Source organism: Rattus rattus, chromosome 10 (assembly GCF_011064425.1).
Source record: "Rattus rattus isolate New Zealand chromosome 10, Rrattus_CSIRO_v1, whole genome shotgun sequence".
NCBI lineage: Eukaryota > Metazoa > Chordata > Mammalia > Rodentia > Muridae > Rattus > Rattus rattus.
Window position 1 is genome coordinate 60233830 of NC_046163.1, and position 23816 is coordinate 60257645.

Consider the following 23816-nt stretch of genomic DNA (forward strand, 5'->3'; position numbering starts at 1 on the left):
GCAATATCCTTTAATATGAAAATCACACAAAGAAAAATGAACTGTGTAAATGAGGTGAACTATATGTGATCCGTGTTATGGAACAAAAAATGGAGTAAGCCATTTCCCACCATCTTGACTTAAAAGACACCGTCAAGCTGAACTGAGAGAATGTAAGACAGAAGGAGCGCACGGCACTTCCTGCAGACAGAAGGCAGAGCGATCACCATGCATCCCCGCTGTGTTATTTACTATTCCTGACTTGGATGAAATCTTTACAGAACAGTGACGTGATGTGTAAACTGTAAACAGTGAAGTCTTGGGCTTTATAAGGTGCTTGTTTCATGGTTTAGAATTAACACATTCTTTCAGAAGACCATGTAGTGTCACAAACCAGAAACAGTATACACTGCAATTTTATTTTAACCGCACAGATGAAGTTGCCGTGTAGGAGATTTAAATGGAACAGTTACGGTGGTAACAGCAGAGAACTGAAAAGCTAAACAGGAACCACGCCTGCAGCATGAGGATTGAACATTCATCAGCGTTTCATCTTTAGTTCCGATTGACACATTATGCTCGTAGATTTTAAACAGACTTTGAGATCACGGTTACTACTCTGAAGGGATTTCAGCACCACGCTAAGGCTTGTACATTCAGTTTGTTTGCTATGGACTTGCTAGCCATTCACAGAGTGTATTGTAGAATTGTCGCAGGTCAGATCACAGTGTTGAGGAGAGCAGTGCCTTCCTGTCATTAGAGAGAATCCCTAAACTGTCCTCAGCTGAAGACATTCAGCACACAGAAGCAAGAACCCATCGTCACAGTATGGTTCCAGGGGGACAGTTCTGGGAAAGTGACTCGAGCTTGTGTTTCCCATTTGAGTCACTGAAATCTCTAACGATGACACGCAGGACTCTCCTGCTGTGTGACAGTGAATGTACAGAAGAGTCCACGTAAGCCTCCAGGGCAGAGCACGTGTAGTCGTGTGGGACAACGCAATACAATGGAGGGTACGGATACAGCATGAGTCAACAGCGGTTCTTTTTCTTTTTTCTTTTTTTTTTTTTTTTTGTCATTTTACAGACATTGTGTTAAATATTAGACCAAGGCACAAAACGTTTAGTGCATAAACCAGCTTCTTTTAGGACTTAGCATTTGACCTTAGCTTTCTATCTCGCTTTGGACCATTTATAACCAGTACTCTACCTACTACAGACTACTTAACTTTAGCAACAAAAAGAAAAGTGACTTTTGATCAGATCTGTAAGGGATGTGACACATTTACACTATCAAAGTAGTTGCATAATCAAAAGTTCGGCAGCAAATGAGATGCCTACCTCTTTTCGAGAACAACTGACAAGCTTGCTGCATCTTTAATGCCTTTACTATGTCTGCAAGACAATGAAGAAGGAAGGGGCAGAAAAACAGCCAGAGTTGGATTACGACAGCTCATCCCTCACACTTTAATCTAAAAATGAAGTAAGTTTCTACAGAAACAGAAACAGAAACTCTTAACAACAATAATAATAAAAAACCACTAAAAACTCCTCTTTCAAACATCTCTGCAGCGGTATCAACTGCAAACTGCAGGATTTAGAAAACTACTCTCATCGAGGTTCGCTTTACAGCTGAGACATATGAAATCTAGAAAGCAAATCAAAGTGGATTCTGTTTTAGTAAAAGTTGATAACCAAAGATTCCAAAGCAAATATGGCACATTAATAACTCAAGCATAGACCATGATGGAGAGCCCGGAGAATCTTTGATTTCCTAGATTTTCTAAAAAGCTAACACTACAACACAGAATCCCTCCCTTATTTTAATCTTGCCAATTATAAATTTCAATAAAGGGGTGGAACATATCTATCACATGTGCGCTCTCTCTCTCTCTCTCTCTCTCTCTCTCTCTCTCTCTCTCTCACACACACACACACACACACACACACACACACACACACACACACGTGCTCAGGGTGTAACAGCATCGGACACTTCCTACCACTTAAGCCTCACTTTAGTTTTATTAAAAGGAAACAGCCAAAACCCTCACAGGTTTCCTCTCCCTAGTGACTTCTGTGACCCTGGTTGCGGCCATCACTGACATTTCTTGTACTTCAGCACAACAAAGGTCAGGAGTACCTCAAAGCCAGGAGCAGGCACCCAGACACCGCAGCACTGTGGGAACCTAGTGACAATATCTGCCAAATTCAGTGATCAGACGTTTGAGTTCCACAGTGAGATGTAATTCATGTGAAATCAGAATCATGTTTCAGGGCGTTGAAATTGCTGGTTAAAATACAAATAGTTGAAGACATGATGTAAAAGATGTAAGTGCTTGGTCTTGTTAACATGTTTACTGATTAAAGTCACAAAGTATCTCTCTTATAATTCATGCAGATAATTGAAGAAAAAAGGATAGTGCAGAAATTAACTTTAAATAAAAAAATTATTCCTTCCCTTCCTCCCACTTCCCTATATTCTACAAAATATTTTCCCTGGGACTAGGCCTTGAAAAGGCCACTACATATTAGTGTGACATGCATTATTGTCTGTAATTAAAAAAAGCTAACTTTGTGGTGATTGTAATTACATTATAAAAATGTCCACATGCATATGTCTAAAAAAAGGTTGAAAACCTACAGTAAATCTATAATAGAATGTTTTACATTTGACCACTGTTGGTTATATAGAAGTCATAGATTTGGTAAAGCATTGTAACAATTTAGGAAGGCATCTAAATCTTTAATTTCTGGACGGACTTTATGTTTTAAACTACAAAATTGCATGAAGGCTAACCCGAGAGACTTCCTATCATTCTAAAATTCCTCAAGTGGGCTAAACATTTTAGGACCTTCCTTATAAACACCACCCTTTGAAAGCACATACATACAATCCCATTTGTTCCATACTTATGATCTTAACTATGCACGGAATATCGAATATGATAGGAAGACAAACCTGAGAGAAACGTTTACAATGCAACAGCAGAACTTACTAAATTAAATTCTTCATCAGCGCCCTCTGAAAAAAACCTTTTAAGCCTTTTTCGTCTTTATTTTAGCAATGGATTATGGAAAACGTGCAGATTCATCTAGACATGAAAATATTTCAGTGCACGGTGATCTTGCCTGACGGGTTTAGTACTGCTAAGGGAACTCAAATATAATTCTCCATCCTGTGGTAAAGGTCAGAATAAAAGCAGCACACTGAGGGAACAGCTGATCGCCAGAGTCACTGTGTCTGAAGGCTTTCAGAGGTTGGCGGTTTTCCCTCCTGACTGTGTATCCATTTTCTTCTTACAGCTTAAAAATTTTGGGGGTTGTTAACAGTTGTTTGTAGGAATTTTTGTTTTTCTCCAGATTCAAGTCCTGTCCCTCCTTAGTTTGCTTCTTTATGCAGTATTCGACTTGCTCAGTTCCTGCCTGATTGCTATAACAGGGAAGAAATGGTTTTCAAAGTCAATATACCAGAAAGGAAATACAGAGGAATGACTTATTCCTGAGAAATCTTCAGGGTTGTGTTCAAACTCCCTCATAAAAAGATACAGAACTTAAATCTTCATTCATTCTTTAAAGATACTAATCACACATGACTATATCCACCTACCCCCTCCCTGTAGATTCAAGACAAAAACTCTGGTTCTGTGGGCTCCTAAACAAGGGGAGTGCAATGGAATGGACAAGAGATTTATCCTAGAAAAAAATCTGCCTGTTTGGTATTCCACCAAATTCTACATTTGGCACTTAGAAATCTGTTTATTTTCATTTTCACAAATAATTCCAACTGCAAGAAAACAGCAGCTTTCCGACAACCTAAGCAAAGGCTAGACCCCAGGAGTGAGTGTGACGTCACTGTGCAGCCGTCTAAGGGCCGCATGCCAGGTACTTACCATCAATGAGCTCCTCCTTCAGCTTTGCAAGTTCTTTTCTCATTTCATCTAAAATGTCCTGAAGTATCAAGAGAAAACACCAGGAAACAAAACGAACAAAAATCAGGTGATGTCTAAGAAGTTTCTTGTTCAGATAAAAGTTAGTCAACATCACAACATAAAGTTCTTTCATGTGCATGTACCCAGAGGACAGTCTTGGGTAGTATTCTCCAAGTGCAGGGCCCCAAGTCCCTTTTGTAAGGCAATCTCTTACTGGTGGAACTCAGGCTAGCTGGCCGGGGAGCAGAGGGCACTACATGCCAACATGCCTGGCTGGCTGGGCTCCAGGGGTCAAGCTCAGATCCTTATGATCACCTGTAAATGAGCACACTGCTGCTCATCTCCTCAGGGTCCCTACACCTGACACTGGATCCCACAGTTCCAATTCTGTTTGTAGAACAGAACTGGCCCTGGTGAATTCTGTTTGCATTATTCTGGCCTAGAAGATATGAGACAGAAAGACTAGAACAGTCAACCCTGTCTACCATTCAGATGGCTGTGATGCACAGTGGCAGCTTCCTGAGAGGTGATACATACAACAGTTTCAATAGCTCTTGGCAAATTTGCCACCACATTTGAAGTATGGTAGTTTCTTGGTACCACAGCTGCCGAGGCCTACTTCAAGTACCTAACAGAGCAGGCACCGGCCACATAGCTGCTGAGCTCTTACAATGAAGTTAGTCTGAAATGAGACGGACTGTGAGTGTGAACCATGCAGATTTCAGATTTAATATTAAAAACGTGTTGGGGCTGGTTCTTACAGAGGACCCAGGTTTGGTTCCAAAAGCTGCCCGCAATCCTTTGAACTTAGTTCTAGGGAATCTGATGCTCCCTTCTGGCCTCTGAGAGCAGAAATAATTCACTAAATCAAACAATTCAGTTAAATGTCAGACCACTGAGCATGTATTTAACTTATGTATATCACACATGTACCTGGTGCCTGAACAGACCAAAAGAGGGCGTCAGGTCCTCTGAAATGGTGGCTTGTAAGAGACTGGTACTGGGAAATGATCTGGGTCCTCTGCCACAGAGCAATGCTCATAACTACTGGGCCAGCTCCAGCCTCACCTGGGATTTTTGTTTTTTGTTTTTTTTTGAAGTGAGACTATATTGTGAGTGAGAGAGAATGACACTGTGTCTTCTATCAAGATTTGTAGATTCAACTGGAGACAAATTTAAAAGGACAATGACTGGTGACAAACAACAGCTACTTTTGGAAGCATTACTCTCAAATTATGAGTGCTACGCTGCTCACTTCAGGAAGAATTTAAATTTTCTTTTAGAATTCATTAAAGAAAAAGCTTTTCATGTACAAGTGAGGTTGATCAATGACTACTGATCTGTTAAAGTTCCTTTACTTTTGCACTAATCTTATTTTTATAAGTGACTTCAAATACAATCGCCGGTCAGAAGTTAAAGTGTTGCTTCCCAAACTGCTCCTTAGAAATCCTAAGTGTGTGAGAGTGCCAGTTTCCTTGCACCCTTGCCAGAATCAGATCTGTTCAGATTTGTCTGGCCTATTTTTGCCAGTATGCTAAGCGGAAGGTAGGAGCCCACTGATATCACAGCAAGCCTTGCCCTTACATTTAAGCTATGCTATGCCCTGATGCTGGAACTCAAAGGGAGCTCAATGACCCAGAAAGGAGCTGAGATGTACCATATGGGACAACTATGGTCATTGACTAATTTGTCTAAAGTATTTGTATTTGTGTGAGCTTTCAGAGTAGTCCCAGGACCTGGGTGGAATTATAGGGGTACGGTTCCCCACCGCCCCCCTAAAAAACAAGTGTAAAGGAAGCTACCCTGAGTACCTACCTGCTTCAGCCTGTCATAGTCAAGCCCTTCTGTCTGGACCCCATTGGCACTTGGCTGTGAGGAAGGTGTGGATTTGGGTCTGTACAAAAGAAATTCCCAGGACAGATAAATTATATTTACAACATCTGATGAGTTTATAAGTAATTATAAATTTGCCATCCCAAAGTCAGATTTAAATTCATTAAAAAGTTAATAGTCAAAATTTCAGGACTGATTAGAACAGGCAGCAGGAAACATCTTTACTTTCTCAATTTAATCATTTATATTACAAGAGAAAGGAGACAAGGGAGACAATACAGTGATACTCCTTTACATAGAGTAGAAGACAGCACCCCTGGTACCGGAGGACACCCAGCACGCTGGCCCTGGACACGACAAAGTGGCCAGCTGAAACCCTCAAGGCCCATACAACAGTCATGTTTGGTGCTTTTGAAATACTATATTATGTATTAAATATCAAGCAAATCAATAAAGGGAAAGCTCTACTGTCTTAAATGTTTAACAGATCAGTTTTGTAAGTTCTGAGCCTCAGTTTGTAGGAAGAAATAATTTCATAAGCCTAATGTCTTAGCCCGTTTGCTCCATTTTAAGTATTAAACAAAAAAGCTGAAAACTGACTGGCTATTGGGTTAGAAGCATACTCTCTCTCAACCGACTCTAACCTCCTCTAAGTCCATAAACGCACTCTGCTTTGAAGAAGAAGAAAGAAAATAGAATAAATAAAAACAAAAAATGGGAACTTCTAAGACAGAAGCTATATGTCAGTTACAATTGAACTTTCAAAAATTTAGCTCTTATTAAAAATTTTACACAATAAAGTAAGTGTTAGGGATTAGGCATATTTGATAAGTTCCAACACCAAATAAATCAGTCATGGCTCCCTCTCCAATCCTGGAAATAAGAGAAAATCCTCAGTAGGAAACCCAGAGCTTCAGTCGTTCACCTCTCCAGCTTCAGGTTTAGAATAGCAACCACTCTATAAGCCATTAGTCAATCACATTTCAATTTTGCAGAGCACCAATGTAAAGAAATGTATCTGAATCAAGACCCAACACGTATAACTTGCTATAAAGCTGTATTTCGTAATTCACATAAGATGTAATACTCCAAACCCCAAGGCATTGTTCATGAAGATGAAATACATAATTTGCTTTAATATCAAAGCATATTACTGTGTAAAAAGCTTATTATGAAACAAGGATAAGCCGCCAGTTTTAATGTAGTAGGCATCTGCTTATACAGCAACCTACAGAAACAGGACTTACTGTTTAGTAAGTCCTGAGGAGTTACACAAAGAACTCCCTCCTCCGATGAGGACACACCTGAGGTGCTTACTTAACTGTAGTCATTTAAGATTCAAAATCCAGTGTACCGTGTGTGGCTGGGTGCAGTAAATATTTTTGAGGGGTGGCTCACTGCATTTTATACTTATTATTTCTGCTTTCCAGAATTAAAATTATTAATAGTCTGCTTTTATTTTTCCTACCTGAGGTCAATTAGTGATTATTCCCCCTAAGATATATAATAAGTATTTCTGACATTCAAACAAACAGGTACAATCCTCTACTTAATGAAGAAATATGCTATTGTATATAAACATATCTGGATTTATCAAACAATCTAAAATGTTAATAAACAATTGTCCACACATGCAATTTAAAAAAAATTAACTCATGCTACCATGCAATCATCCACCACCACCACCACCACCACCATCACCACGACCACGACCACCACCACCACCACCACCACCACCACCCACCACCACCACCACCACCACCACCACCACCATGAGAACTGACTCAAGGGGGGAACTTTTCATACTGAAGGAAAGAAGCAATCACCACTTTTTTCTTTCTTTTTTTAAAAAGGAACATTATCCTGGCACCAGGTGTGGGTAGCAGTAACGTGATAGAAGGTTTTGTTGTAAGGTACTGTTTTTCCTCTCTATATTCAAGCAGGTTTTCCTAATAAACCTTTTGTTCAGAATAATTAGCCTACATCAAAGAAACAAATAAAAAGGCAGGATATTTATGGAAAATTAACTAGTCAGCAAAAATAAATCTGCCAAATATTTTGGTTGCCAGTGGCATTAAAGAAATCTTAGCAAATAAGAATTTGATCAGAGTCCGTTACAGAACTACTTCCTGACAGATCTCTACAGACTACTTAATTCATATTTTCAATAAATGTGCATAAAAAAGGATGTGTGTTACCTGATGTGCATTAAAAACTGTAACATTCATTTCTTTCTTTTCCTTTTTTGAACACATCTCTCTATGTAGCCCTGGATGCCTTAAGACTCTATGTAGATCAGGCTGGCCTCAAACCCACAGAGATCCTGGTTCTGACTCCAGAGCACTAAGATTAAAGGAAGGACCATTGTGCCTGGCATACATTAATTAATATATGTCTAATAAAATACACGTATATCAGTGGTTTATGTGTTAAATCATTTACCTGAGACGAGGTCTCCCTATGTAGTCCAGGCTACCCTTACATCATAACCCTGCTTAGTATCCTGAGGGTCGAGATTACAGGCATATACTACCATGCCCCTATTCATGTCTGTTACTTTTAACTTAAGGGTTTTCACTTGAACTGAGAATAAAACCTGAGTTTATTAGATGTTAAAATATATGTGTTTTTTTTTTCTTCCCCCACCCTTGGTTTTTCAATACAGAGTTTCTTGCTGTCCTGGAACTCATTCTGTAGACCAGGCTGGCCTCAAACTCAGAGAGATCCACCTGCCTCTGCCTCTGCCTCCTGAGTGCTGGGATTAAAGGCCTGCACTGCTATCACCTGGCTACACATTTTTTGTTTTGTTTTGTTTTTTGTTTTTAGCTTTAGGCGAGCATTACCTAGACATCTGCCGATAAAATAACGATACCACAATATTTAACTTCCTATCCTTTCAAATTAATTCTGCAAATAGCTGGAAAGCATGTGCAGTTTTTAAAAAAAGAAGTAGCTGACTGATACTGCGCACCAGTCCTTTAGAGGTGCGGAGCAAAGCTAATGATCGAACTTAAGCCGTCCGTCCGTGTGCTGAGAACAGGACCTACCACTGAGCCCCACTCCATACCTACATGTTTAATATCCCGAGGTTTGAGCTGATCTAGAAACAATGTGCTCAGGATGGCAGATACCAAACTGTTAAAGACACTCATTTACTCATCAAGGAAACAGATTGTACTCTAAACAGCTTCACCTGTGGGTACAATTCTAGCCTGTGATCTAGCAAAACCAGCCAGGACATTAAATTCCATTTTTTAAAAGCCTTGTCACACAATCATGATGAGAACAGCCTTAAAGGAAAAGGCTACAGCTTCAACTAGATGATGTAAGATGATTTTACTGTTCATTCCAGCACTTCTGAATCCAACTATCAAACGATAGCAGGGTTCTATTTTAAGTGTTAAACTACAGCTAAAACAGAATGAACCTCAATCCTCCTGTCTCCCTTGTGGTGATTACCAATCCAGGTAGAAAAAGCTCAGCCCTATCCTGGACATGTTATTGAAAAGTCTGAAATCACAAAGTCACAGCAGGATGATACCTGTGTAATGAATCATAGGACCTGTTGTCAAAAACAATCTGATTTTTCCTTGGAGAATCCCGTCTATGAAGGGGAAAAACCATTTAAAGGGTATACAGTAGAACTTGAAAAATAATTCCCATAATGCTGATTTACAGTTATATAGCAAGCAAAACAAAAGTTGTTAATTATCCTTAAAATATCTATTTGCCAACTTTAATAGGGTATCTAAAACTAATTTACATGAGGACCCAATGGCTACTTCTGTAGGCTGCGGCTACCTACTTACCAGGGATCAAAGCACAAAGACATTCCGATCTGATAAAACACCAAAGCAACAGACTATGCACAGTAAAGGACATTTTCTCCACTGTGAATAAAAACTAGAGAATTGTACTGAAGACCACAGAGCTCCCCTACGTGACCTATCACTCATCTTATCACAATGTTCTTGCCCTACAGAACTCAAACATGAGTTCTTTCCTTCTTTCATGCAGCCCAGGCAGGTTCAAATCCAGTGTAGCTGAGGATGAGCCGGACCCTTCTCCTGTCCCGCCCACCCTGCCCCTCAGTACTGGGGTTACGGGCTCATGACGCCATGCCCAGTTCATGCAGAGCTGGACACTGCTCAGGGCTTTGTGCATGGTAGGTAAGCATTCGACCAACTGAGCTGCATCTCCAGAGTGCCTTTCCTGTCCCGTGTGCTGTGTGTGGATGTGTGCACATGTACGTGGAGGTCAGAGGCTGAAGACTGCTCTGCACTTTTCTGAGACACAGTCTTTTGACTACCTAGTCAGAAAGCCTAGCATTTCTAACTTGACTGTGATTGGAAATGTTGGTTTTTAAGTACTTTTGGGTATGTTATTATTTCTTGATTGATTTAATTTTTTTGAAACAGGACCTCACTAAGCAGTCTAGGTTGGCCTCGAACTCGTAGAGATCTACTTGCCTCCACTCCGCGAGTACTAGGAGTAAAGAGTGAGCCCTGTTACAGCTAGATTAAAGTACATGCAAATGTATGTTTTACCTGCGTGGGTATGCAGGGCCTATGTAGACAGCACCTGATGCTCTAGGAACTGGAGTTACACATGATCATTAGCTGTCAAATGGGTGCTAGGAATTGAACCTGGGTCTGCCAGAACAATAAGCCATTTCTCCAGTCCATACTTAGAGGATCTGACTACGATACAGCAAATTTATTTTTGCTCTCTGGCATTCTCTATAATATCTAGCTGACTCTCAATATAAAGCATAAAGATTTCTTCTAGGGTTGGGGATTTAGCTCAGTGGTAGAGCGCTTGCCTAGTAAGCGCAAGGCCCTGGGTTCGGTCCCCAGCCCCGAAAAAAAAGAAAAGAAAAAAAAAAAAAGATTTCTTCTAAAATTCGATTTTTAAAACTATGTAGGGTCTATTGGGGTATTACTGTTCAGTACTATATCAGATTTTCATTACTGTTCAATATAAATTACTGTGGAGGCAGTGATTCTACTCTGGTTATGTTGGAGATGCCCTTGGTTCTTTGGGGAATTGTCAGTCAAAGTATTTAAGGTGAAACACCATTTACTCGCAAGTTTCTTCCAAACTAGTAAGATAGAAAACTACAGACGTAGAGTTATAAGACGTATAACTACTTGCTAAGTTTCCGTGACAGCTGTATTTTTATATTCGCTGCACTGTTTTTCCTTTTAGTTTGAATTTTAAAAAATAAATTAAAAAGGATGAAACTATCCTAAACTATCAATGGGTTGAACAAATGCATCCGTAGAATTTAACAGAAAGTCAGGAATGGCAGAAATACCCTGAGTTCGGTAGCTGCTCAATATCCATGTATAATAAGGTGCTCCTGGTTTCCTCTGCGCACCTTGTATTAATTCCTTTTTACACACGCACATAACATAAAACGGAGAAAGGAAGTCAGTACCTGGAGATGACAGGTGACTTACTGCCGTTCATTGTGTTTGTTCTTTCCCAAGGTTTCCTGGTTGGTTCTTCAAAAATAAGAAACAAGTGTGATTAAACACATCTGAGATCCTTCCAGAACCATTACAAAACAAGACATTAAACTACTATCACTCTATGTACATAGTGGTAATACAAATTAAAAAACCCAAAAACCTCTGAACAGTAAGGATTCTAAACTGAATTACAGAACTTAGAGCAGAAATGTGGGAGGTAGAGCTCTATGAACTTGAGACTATCCTGGTCTTCATGGTGAGTTTCAGGCAGCCAAAACTCCACAGTGAGACTAAAATAAAACAATCAAAACAAAGCTAGGTGGTGCACACCTTCAGACCCAGCACTCAGGAGGCAGGGGCAGGTGGATCTGCGTTCAAAACTAGCCTAGTCTACAAAGTGACCTCTAGGACAGTCAAGGCCACACAAAAACAAAACCCCACAAGAACAACACACACACACACACACACACACACACACACACACACACACACACACACACACACACACACACACACCACGGGGGAGGGAGGGAGAGAGAGAGACTAGCAAAAAGAAATTAGTTCCTTTAAAAACAAGTATACTATAAAATCTGAATGTTACCGTTCTATATTCCAAATGATAATGCTAACAAGCACGATAACGAAATTAGCAGAGTTTATACTAGAATCTAATAAATTCAAACGTACTGAACTTTTTTTGTGCCAACAGTAAATTTAAAAAATAAAACCTGCGACATGCTTCTGTTGCAGTCCAAACAGCTCTCTTGGTGAAACCAGTCAGTCCTAGCACTGAGGAAGCCGCTGTCTACTGATGGGCTAGCTAGGGTGCTTTGAACTGTCATTTTCTAACTTGGTTGACTCACTGATGCTATCTATCATTGACCTGACTGGATAACTTGAGAAAATCTAAACTGAATCGTGTCACAGAGGAATACCATTTGAATCACAGTGAAATCAAGTCTATATATGGGTCACGACCTCACTGTCTAGTTTTATATAACAAACTCTGTTTCATCTTCCAATGTCTCCCCTCATGTGGCTTCTGCACAATCTCACTCAGGAGGAGGCTTTATAGTCTCTCCAAAATGTATGCAAAACTAAGTTTAAACTTCTCTGAAGCCCTGCTTTGGGCTCTAAATTGCTGTTGCCGGGCATCTAAGAGAAGAACCATAGAGTTGCCTGTACTTTATCAGGATTTCATTTTCCTTTATGTGTGGGAATAGCCAAGGCACTGTGTCAGTGAACGCTGGAATGGCAGGTTCCAGAGCTAGCAACATAAAAAACAGCAGGGACAAGATGGATGGAATAAAAAACACTCAGCCTCATGGAAGCAGGGGGTTGGGTGTCTCTTCTCTGGGGAGCACAGTTATATTATAGGAACAGGGTGGAGGCTTGGTTACCTGTAAGCAGTCTGAAAACACCGGCTCAAGCAGGTTTCCCAAGTGCTTTCCCTCTCAGTCTTCCACAGTTCCACAGTACAAAGCCAACAAAGGCTATTTTAAAGTTCTCCCAAAGAGTTTCAGCTGACTCACTTGTCAAGGAGAATGTTTGAAGATAAAGCCTACATCTACTACTGATCACTTCATAACAGTCTCCTAACATTCGTTTCAAACTCATTTTCCCAAGAATCCTCAAAACTAAGTTCTAGACAGGTAAGTCAACTTGTTATTTCTTAGTTTCTTCTTACTCCGCTATGACACCACACCTCTGCTCATGGCATTGCTCACTTTCTAGCTTCAGCCAGGCCATGTTCTCCAAAGACAGCCCAGACCGACAGGTCACCCCCAGTTAACATCCCATGAGTTGTTGTGCTTAAGAATTTTTAATCTTAAAAACTTAAAAAAACTCACCGTTGGCTCATTAAATGCTTTACACAACGTCAATTTGAAGAATTGAATGAAATAAATGAAAAAGAACCTTTTTGAATGAGGTCCTGATTTTATATGCAGATTACAAACCACTGAATTTTTTTTATTAAGATAATGTACCAAGCCTTATTTTAGAGCAAAACCAAGGTGGACTTGGAAAACAGGTCTTAATGACAAGAATAAATCTATCAACAGCTAACTTCAAAAGAAAAATATTTGAGTGGGGAAAATGACCTGAGAGGAAAACCTACTACTGTCATTTTCCTAAGCTAACATAATTTCTAACTTTATTAAATACTTATCTTTATATCCTCAGATAAATATAGTTTTCACCTTTTTTTTTTTTTTTTTTTTTTTTTGCAACAGATGGAGACTATTGTAAGATCCACAACTGTGCAGCCTAAATGACTGACGGTGTGCCAACTCCAATTAGTATATCTCAACTCTTACATCTCAAGTTCAGGAACATCACAGATGGGAGGGTGGGAAGCTTCTAAGAGCCAAAGGACCAGGCCTAATGCTAGACAGTGTAGAAGAATCTTAATCCAGGAATATGACTGCTCTGGTAAGGGATCACATCCAAAGAATCTCTAGGTCTATGTGATCTGGCTGGAATGATACACCTTTAATCCATCTGGCTGGAATATAGACACACCCTTAGTACCCACCTTTAATCCCAAACAATAAAAGTAAAGTTAGTTTGAAGAAGGAAGTAGCTATGTCTGAAAGTGGTGTCTAACGAGCAGACAAAGGGATGAATCAGAGAAAGATTTGACAAAAGAGTCAGAGATAAGATTCACCCAACCCTCAGAAGAACAGCAGAGGATAGAAAGGAGACTTAGGAAAGCAACACACATAGGTAGATTAGATTGGGTGGATGGATGGATGGATGGATGGATGGATGGACGGACGGACGGACGGACGGACGGACAGATAGACAAGGGGTCAGTTTTATCGGGACAGTTTTGCAGAGAGGTTGTAGGTGCAGACAGAAGGAGCCAGAAGAGAACAAACTGCCAGAGTTAGTTTGAGGCCAAGCAGAGCGATTCAAGTGAGAAGCCAAAAGCAGCCAGCCTGACTCAGTCAGCTTGGACAGAAGTTCTGAGTCAGACCAGCTGAGCTGAACCAGCCAGCCAGAGTTCAGGAAGAGCATGGAAGGAGAGCTTCCTCAGTAGTAAGCCTCGGAGACAACAATTACACCTGGCAAATAAACATTACATTTACAAGATATCGTCCCCTAGACAGGACATGGAAGCCGTACCCAAGAAATCATCCTAACACAGCTGCATAGCAACGACACCAGCTAATGTGCCAACACAGACACAGTAAATTCATATAGCCCAACCCTAGACAAAGAGCTACAAAGAGTCAATGGCTGCACAGAAAGTGAGGGTTCGTTTCTTCAGTTGAGAGGGGTTTGAAATACACTGTAAGCTACCTAACATGCTCATTTCGTCTTCTACTTTTAAGAACTGTTTAAAATAGTTCCCTGTAATGAATACTCTCAAGTCCATAACACAAAGAAAACACATACACATACACACATACATTATGCTATTTGCCTAGACAGCACTAACAAAAAAAATGTTAGGTTTTAACAGATTTCAGTATTAGGAAGAAAAGCATTGATTTATGAGATCACAAAAGGCAGAAGAAAGGTTGGTGCTTTCAAATATATACAAAGCACTTTTAACATTTTAGTGCAGTCACTTGCACCAAACACAGGAAAGGGGAGTTTTAGTTAGCAGAACTAGCACTTAGGGATTGTTTCCTCCTGAACTTACCAGGTGTACTTGTTGATGCTGCCTTAGAAGTTACAGGCTCTGCATCTTCCTAAATAAACAGAAAGAGTCACTCTGACATCACATTCACTAGAAAGCACGGCTCTCTGCAGCTAGGTTTCCGGGCTCCCTTCCATGTCCTCTCTGCCCCTCCTGTTCCACAATCTGTCTTGTCCTGCTTACTCCGGCTCATCCCCTGCTTGGATTCCCCTCAGGTTTCTCCCCACTGCCTTCCCAAGGCGCTTTCTCTGTAAGTTCTAAGTACCTGGACTAGTCACCCTCAGGAACCTGATGGGACAGGTTGACTAATGCTCTAAGAGGAGGCCAGATGGCACAGAGAACCACTATATCCTGTGTTCAATGGCAACATAGAGAACAGATAAAAGAAGTTTACCCAGCTGAAATGTGGAGCACACATGAAGGGTATGCTCTTAAGGGGCATAGCTAATGAACTAAGAGTCCATAAGAGTAATGTACAAACTGTTGATTTAACACAGTTCTTTAATCTTACATAGCACAAAGAATTCATTCACTCACTTAAACGTGAGTGTAAGAACAAATTAACTTTACAGGTTTGAACTTCAAAACTTTCCCCACAACTCCCCATATTCAACTCAATTCACGAAGAATGAGATTACAATTTTATATATAATACTCAAACCATTGTAATGGTTCTGTAGTTAGAAATGAAATGAGGAAACATAAGAGCAAACATTAAGTTCAGATTAAGTAATCCTCACGTGAGTTTCTGAAGGAGCTGGGCTTGAGCTCCACATCTTAAGGGAGAGATTTTTACATTCACTTACACTTCTGTCTTCTTTTTGTTCTGTTTCTATTGTTGATCCCTTCTCAGCAATTCTTCTCCTGGAAAGGCAAATTAATTAAAAATTTTTATATCACCTACCTACTTTTGGCTATCATCTATCTACTCTTGTTCTAAAAGAGAAGAGGACAAAATTATCAAAATCTTTCTTGTTCTGGATATACCCATTACAATAAAATGTCTTACCTCCTGGCCAGCAGGGCACTCATTTCTTCCATTAAGCCACTGCCCCCTAGAGGAAGGGGTCCATTGCCACGACCAGAATCTGTTTTGGATGAGGCCAAGTTCACACTCACAGTATTCCCTCCACTTGGGAAAGAGCCATCCTCCACCTTAATGAGAACACACAACACATAATAATTTCCGATGTAGATAATAATGTTTACCAAAATATTCAACACAGAAGAACACGTCCTCATTGATCCTAAAACTTCTATTTTTTACAATTGGAGAATCAATAGAGCGAATACATGGACTTAAAATATCAGGGAGAATTCTATCAAAGTTAAGATCGCCAATAATGGGATGGAACAGTTTATCTCTCCATACAATACACTGAGAAAGATAAAGTCCTTGTCACTTGTTTTTTATCCCAAACATATAATTTAAATCCAATATTCAGGGGAAAATATGATAAACCAAACTGAAAATTAATTTTAAAAAACAACTGTGTTTGTAAAGGTGATAGAAATGGAGCAACTGTCACTGATTAAGGGACAATTCAGCTAAATTTAACAAATGCTTCTGAACTAGAAAAAAACTTGGTGCGAAATCATTAGCTACTCCCTCCAAACTTACACTGAAGTGTAGTAAAGGACATATGCACAGAGAAAACATAGGCAAACGTCAGTCAAATGTTAACTAGTAAACCTCCAGCCAAAACTCCTCCCACTCCACCTTTTTTAAAATTTTAAATTGTTGGTTTTTAATCAGTCAAGTTAAAGCCATTGTTCACACCAGCATAATACTGTAATTCCACTATTTTAGACACTGAGACACAGTCAGACACACATTTAAAAGGTCAGTAACTTGGTAATTTACCCGAGACACTTTCCTAAGTTTTGCTCCCGCGATTGCAGCTGCAAGTCCAGTTAAAGGGCGATTGTCTTCTGACATGGATCCAGAGAAAATTCCAGATGCGGGGAGGGGAGGGGCAGGAGGTGGTGGAGGAGGGGGAGGAACTTGATTAGGAAGAGGGGGTGGTGGAGGCGGTGGAGGAGGCGGCCCAGCGGATGGCAGTGGAGGTGGTGGAGGGGGTCCAGGGGGAGGGGGAAGTGCTGAAGCATAGGCAGGGCCTGATGGTAGGGGGGGTGGTGGCGGAGGTGCAGGTGGTCCCAAGACATGGCCTGAGAGAAAGAAGAGTAACACAGTCGTCAACAACAGAGCTAAGTCATTGTATTTTACACGGGCAGATCACAGAATGCTATCCTCAAGTAAGTGGCTCAGACGCAGCATCCAAGAAAATAATTTACCATAATACTTAAGACATAATGCTAGTTTTTAACTAAGGATACTAGAATTGAAAGCCCAAGTGCACATACAACCATTTAATATTAAACTTTTTGTAATAAAACTAATCCCACCCACCAGGGATTTGAAGACAAATATTTGTACAAATTTAGAAAATCATGCAGTGTTACACACACACACACACACACACACACACACACGGAGGTGGTTAGCACTGCCTGAGGTAACAGACCTAAGATAAACTAAACCTTAGGTGCTGAGAGAACACACTTGACTATGATGACAAAGGTGTCTGATTACAGACAGACAGGATGAAAACCTTAGAGAAGGGCCTCAGGTTTAAGTCTCTTAAAATGATTCTACATGTAGCCTGGGTTCAGAATTACCAAAGAAATAAACTGAACTAATATCAGGCAAAACCTCAAACTAACTGAGAATTAAGAATTTAAATATAAAGTTATTTTAGCCCTCAAGGTTGGTATACATAAAGTATTTAAATATTATATATCACAGAGTAAAAAACTTACTTAAAAATCAAAAAACCAAATTAATAAATATTTATTTAAGGCTTAACAGGGCTAATTTTTGTTCTTGTAAAGCTAGTGAGTTTGTACGCTGTCCCCCTGAGGCTTGACCAGGCAACAGCAGAGCAATGAAGGGCTAAAAGTGAGCTGTCCCATTCTGAAGACTGAGTTCTGCGCACCAGGAAGAGGACATTTAGCCTTTTCAGTCTAGCGGTACCTCTTGCTCAGAAGTCAATCAGAGAGATATTACATTACACAATTACACATACTAGAATTTTATTTACCCTTTACAAAAATCCACCAAAAAACTCATTTTTAACAAGAGGTCTGTTTAAATCTGGGTTATAACAATCATCACGGCCTGCGTTTGTGAAAAACCTTCAAGGATCTTGGGTCTGTATACCAACACTTGCAATAGAATCCTCTGGGGGTCACACCAAGCCTGCCAACCCCCTGCCATCTTCTGCAAAGGGCCTGAGGCTACCCATCCTGAAGGTCTAATACAGAGAGCTCAATACAGGATAGGACAAAATGAGAAAGCGTCTTAAAGCTGAAGTGCTCTGGAGGAAACTCAGGGATGATGTCTCTATTAAACAGATCTCCATGTCTCTAAGAAAGCATCTCATATTTACCCCAGGGAAGATGAGACAGTCACGTTTTCTAGTGAAGTTTAAAAAATAAATGTATTAGTATTGGGGCCCCTAAATATTAGCAAGCACCTTCTATAACACAATACGATCTAAAAAACTTAAGTTTAATATGGACATCTCCCATACTAAATCCTTCTATACAATTAAGGCCCAGGATTTTTAAAAAAATCATTCATTTTAATTATCTACATTTAAAAAACCACACAGTACTTTGCATAGAGATGCTCAACTACTAAACCACTGGACCCACTCTTCTAGCAGAAAGGTTGTTGCTGTGCACTACACTGAGGGACCAGTGGTCAGCAGCAGTGGTGAAGCCTTACCCTGTGGGGCTGGCGTCTCGGCCGGCTGAGAGGCTGCCTGCAAGCCTGGCTCGGAAGCAGAGGAGTCTCCCAGCTCAGGATTTAGAGGGGTCTCCACAGAGGCAGGGGCAGCTGCAGAGGGAGAAGGGAGAACACTGGGCTTGGATGAGGGAGTTGAGGCAAGAGGGGTGCCTGGAGGAGGAGAAGCCTGTGATCCACAGTGTGAGAGTGAGGCGAGGGGAGGCAGCGGCGGCGGTGGCGGTGGTGGTGGTGGTGGCGGCGGTGGCGGTGGCGGCGGAGGTGGCGCTGCTGGCCCTGAGGTAGGCGGTGGAGACACTGGGTATGTTACAGAGTCTAGCGACCCATTGGGTGCTGTTGGTGACGGAGGCATTTGGGGCACAGGAGAGGAGACACAAACGGGAAGGACAGGCCGTGGGCCAGTAGCTTTGCCAGGGGGGCTGCTAATCATTATTGGAGGAGATGGAGGGAGGGGCGAGAAATTGGAAGTAGGCCAGGCACAGGACTTCGCAGCTGGAGGCTGAGAAGAGGGTGTGTTCACAGGAGAAGAAGGTCGAGAGTTTCTGTTCAGAGGACGAGGAACTGTGGCGTAATGGGGAAGAACAGGGTGGAAGGCTGAACCTAAAGATGTTGCAAAACGTGTCGCTGAGTGTCGCAGTGGTGGTGTAGGGGGTGTGGAAGTAGGTGGCAAAGCAGTCACTACAGCATAATCAGGAGCGGCGTCTGACACCGGAGCTGAGATGACTTTAGCGTATGATGGAGGAGGTGCTGAAGGAGGCTGGCAACTGGAATACTCAGGAAGTGGAGCGCTATACAGGGAGCTGTCTGAAGATGGAGCTGGACATAGGCGGAAAGCAGCCGCAAAAGACAGGATAAAAAAGGAGAGAGAAAAAGGGAGCTAGTGAAGCCACAAAACCAGCAATCAGACACAACGAATAAACGTGGATTACAGTTAGAACTAGGCAGATAACTGTCTCCACTGGAGAAAACGTAACTTGTAAGCACATTTTGAAACCCGAAAGAGGATGAAGTAAGTTTTTCTAAATATGCGGATTAATAATTTATCCTCTATAAGAAAAGGATAGTAACAGTCTTAACGTTTATGACTTATCCCACTAAAAACGGCATCAAAACGATTAAACAGCAGAATAAGCAGAGTTGTTTCAAACCTGGCAAATGTTTACTACAACAGGAAAGGAACACCCAACCCAGGGCTTATTTATGGACATTTCTATCTTCCTAGCCCTAACTCCAGACAGTTATGCAGTTAAAAACAATGAACTAACCAACTAAGCAATACGGAACCCACACTGGCTTCCGATGTATGGCTCACGAATAAAATCCTTTGATAAACACTAACCCCCTTAGAGGTTTACTCTATCATAACCCTCTATGACACTACAAATCCCATCAGACTGTGACTTTCACAACGCCGGAAAATGTTCAGATAGCCAGTTATTTTTGAGAGAATATTTTCATCTATTTTAATGTTTCCTCTAGAAATCTAACTATAACCAAGCTAACTCCTTGCTGTACATAGCATAATACATACAGTAGGTGATAATTTTAAGTAACTGCACAAGGGAAATATCTTCCAAGATCATTATAAAAAAATCTTTGCATAAAAACACATTCACTCTTTATAGCTGAATTTTAGGGCGGTGAGAAAAATTAAACCGACAGACTAAAACTTCCCAAGAGCTTTCTTTTAGTTTCTAAGCAATAAAAGAAACATGGAAGCAATAATTGTTGAGCACTTATCCTAACTAGAAACTGTACCGCTTGTTCCCAAGCGCCGCACATGTGAAATATCACCCTTGACAACTGCGCAGGGCCCAGCCCTGCTCGGAGGTAGGCGCACGCGCATCCGCAGACTCCTTACCAGCATTGGACATTCTGCGCTCTCTCTCCCACTCCACTTGCTCCCGCTCCAGCTGTTCCAGGCGCTCGCGCTCGCGCTCGCGCTCGCGTTCTCGCTCTCGGTCTTGCCTCTCTCTCTCCAGCCGCTCCAGGCGCTCCCTTTCCAGGCGCTCCACGTGCTCCCTCTCCTGCCTCTGCCGCTCCAGCTGCTCCTGTTCCAGGCGCTCCCTCTCTAGCCTCTCTCGTTCTAGTCGTTCTCTCTCCAACCTTTCCCTCTCCATTCGCTCCCTCTCCAGCTCCTTCTGTCGCTGCTGCTCTTGCAGTTGCCTGAAATTACACATTGGACGAATGAAAATATGCACGTATGGCTCTACGGCACTAAAGTAAGTGGATGTTCACTTCGCGTCCGACTCAGATGCAGAACCCATTGTCACTACTTCCCCACGAAGGAAAGCTTCCTTACAGCCGTATAAAATCTATATATACAGAAGTAAAAAAAAATGTGTATCTTATCCCAAGGGACTAATAAGCTCTTTTTTTTTTAAAAAAAGATTTATTGATTTATATATAAGTACACTGTAGCTGTCTTCAGATACACCAGAAGAGGGCATCGGATCTCTTTACAGATGGTTGTGAGCCACCATGTGGTTGCTGGGAATTGAACTCAGGACCTCTGGAAGAGTAGTCGGGTGCTCTTAACTGCTGAGCCATCTCTCCAGCCCGACTAATAAGCTCTTAACATGGGCTCAATCAACACAATTTGTGAAAATAGAGTTACAAATAAGCCTGCCACTTTAATGACCACCTCATTATGTTAATCAGATGATGAAATAATCATAAAATGACATAATCTCCTCTTCTTAAAAAATGAAACATTTTGGGTTGGGAATTTAGCTCAGTGGTAGAGCGCTTGCCTAGCAAGCGAAAGGCCCTGGGTTCGGTCCCCAGCTCCGAAGGGGAAAAAAAAAAAAAAAGAAACATTTTAAGCTGCATAAGTTATTTCAGAAAACACAATGATCATAGCTACAGCTAAATAAACATTTGCTGAATTGAAAATAAACCCAGTTAAGTGAGAAATAAACAATAAATCACTAAGACTTTGTATAGGTAACTATAGTTACTTGGTACAATGTATAGACCTTTGCCTTAACATACACATAAACTTTAAAATTCAAATAAATCAGTACCATTTCGCTTCAACTCTGAAATCTGCTTTTTCTGATATAGTCACTGGGGGAATTACCTTAAACCTTTAATTCCCACAAACAGGTCAGCACCAGTGCTTAGCTCTTTTGTTTAAGCACTCTCCAGTGTAGGATATAGTTTACCCTACATTATTACTCCATGAAAGAACAAGTCTGCTTCCTTTTGTTTTCCCAGAATTAACAAAACAAAACAAAGCAAACAAACAAAAAAAAAACCAAAACCAAAAAAACAGTAAAATATTGGAAAAAGAACTTTCTCCTATCTAAGTTGGCTATAAAACAAGGGAAAAGCCTGACCTTGAAGTCAATTGTCTCCTTATCTCACTCAAAACACAGCCTTTCTCCACACAATGTCCCAGTGCAGTCGCTGGCTCTCAGGAGGGAACTTACTGCAGAACTTCTGCTTAGCAGTTAAGAAACTGACTAAAGAAATCAGACTTTCAGGGTACATTTACTATGATATTTGGTAATTCACAAGCTACCACAATTGAGGGATAGCTATCAGAATGGTAATGCTGGAAAGACATCAGATACAGTAAGAAATTTTACATTAAAAAAAAAAAAAAAGACAGAGACCTCTCCCACCCCCAATAATATACATTTAGTGCAGAAACTCAACTGAGGTTGAAATGTCAAGTCTGTAAGTGCCAGGGCTATGGCTCAGTGGTGAATACAGGCTGCCTGATGTGACGGTAGTGCCTGGTCTTATTGTAGCTACTTATGCTGTTTGAGGTCCTTCTGACGGGAATTGGGGAGTAACTCTTGGGGAGATGGGAGATGGGAAATTACTTAGTATAAATAATTTAAAATGAGCTGGGCAGTGGTGGCGCACACTTCTGGTCACAGTACTTGGGAGACAAAGGCAGGCATATGTCTGAGTTTGAGGCCAACTTGGTCTACAGTGTGAGTTTGAGGACAGCCAAGGTTACACAGAGAAACCCGACTAGAAAAACAATACAACCCCCCCCCCAAAAAAACCAAAAAATAAAAAACAAAAAACAAAAAGACCCCAAACAAACAAACAAACAAAAACAAAACAAACCCAAATAGCCCAAAAGAGTACTGGCTGCTCTACAGAGGACCTGGCTTTGATTGATTGATTCCCAGCACCTCCACAGTGGTTCACAATAATCTGTAACTCCAGCTTTGGACGATCTAACACCCTCTTCTGGCCTTCAGGCAAAACACCTAACATACATGAAAAAGAAAAGGGCCCACTACTAATTTGGGAGGGGGGGATTAAGTTTTAGGATATTTACACTTTGTTCTCTGTCTCTCTTCATTCAAATCAAAACAATATATAGAATACATATAGATTACAACACAACAAACATCAGCTTTCTGTCCTAACGTTTCCCTACCCATTTCCTATCTTAGCTGATTCCTGTGTCTTAACTTTGCATAGCCACTGTCTAATGGCAGAAGCCTCCCATAGCCATGCTCACCACACACACACTAATACAGCCATAGGAGAATCAAGAGTCAGGGTTACACTAAAATTACATAACTGCTGTCTCCGGCTGAGCTACATGGTGTTCTGACTGAGTTTCACTCCATTCTAACTGCTGAGCATTGTGAAAAAGCAATGCTGTTGACATCTGTCTCTCAAAGCGACATAATGCCCTGACACAAGAGGAAGGAACTTTTGGTAGTCATTGTAGCTAAGATAGGTATGGATGAGGCTGGGAGCAGTATTGAAGTAATGACATTTATAACTGGAATGTACTGACTTTAGAAGACTCTTCTGCATGCAAAATAATCTTAAAGGCTCCCAATCAATAAGATAGCGTGTGTATGAGGGAAAAAAGCACAATGCCAAAGACTATTTCCAGGTTTGCTGATAGATAACTCAAGTATGCAGTGATACACTTAAGAGACTGATGTCTGAGTAAAGTAATGAACGCTTTTAGCCTGCTCATTGAAAAGATGTCTATGTATATGTCACTGAAAACACTATCAAGCAGAAATTTTCTGACTTACAAACTTGTGGTGGCATGAATAATTCCTACTTAAATTGAAAGGCTTACAAATCTGACTATAACCCTTCCTCCAAGAAGTTGTTTACGTCTGGTTGCTATCTGCCCATTATCTCCAGATT

General features: G+C 40.9%; 1 protein-coding gene across 9 annotated transcripts in view; it reads right to left on the bottom strand.

Annotated features, from left to right (window-relative positions):
* Positions 1-360: 360 nt before the first annotated feature.
* Enah (ENAH actin regulator) overlaps positions 361-23816 on the bottom strand; it is a 112986-nt gene continuing 89530 nt past the window's right edge. For 4 of the 9 annotated variants that reach the window (XM_032915349.1, XM_032915345.1, XM_032915347.1 and 1 more), the window contains 10 exons: positions 20536-20840; positions 18657-19490; positions 16731-17035; positions 15876-16021; positions 15673-15730; positions 14870-14918; positions 11184-11250; positions 5726-5804; positions 3872-3929; positions 361-3411 (listed from right to left, as the gene is read on the bottom strand). In XM_032915349.1, the coding sequence (XP_032771240.1) occupies positions 3374-3411; positions 3872-3929; positions 5726-5804; positions 11184-11250; positions 14870-14918; positions 15673-15730; positions 15876-16021; positions 16731-17035; positions 18657-19490; positions 20536-20840 (1939 nt within the window). In that variant the 3' untranslated portion in view covers positions 361-3373. Of the gene's footprint in view, positions 3412-3871; positions 3930-5725; positions 5805-9284; positions 9348-11183; positions 11251-14869; positions 14919-15672; positions 15731-15875; positions 16022-16730; positions 17036-18656; positions 19491-20535; positions 20841-23816 lie in introns of all 9 variants that reach the window. The other 5 variants (XM_032915352.1, XM_032915350.1, XM_032915353.1 and 2 more) reach the window with 3 other exon arrangements.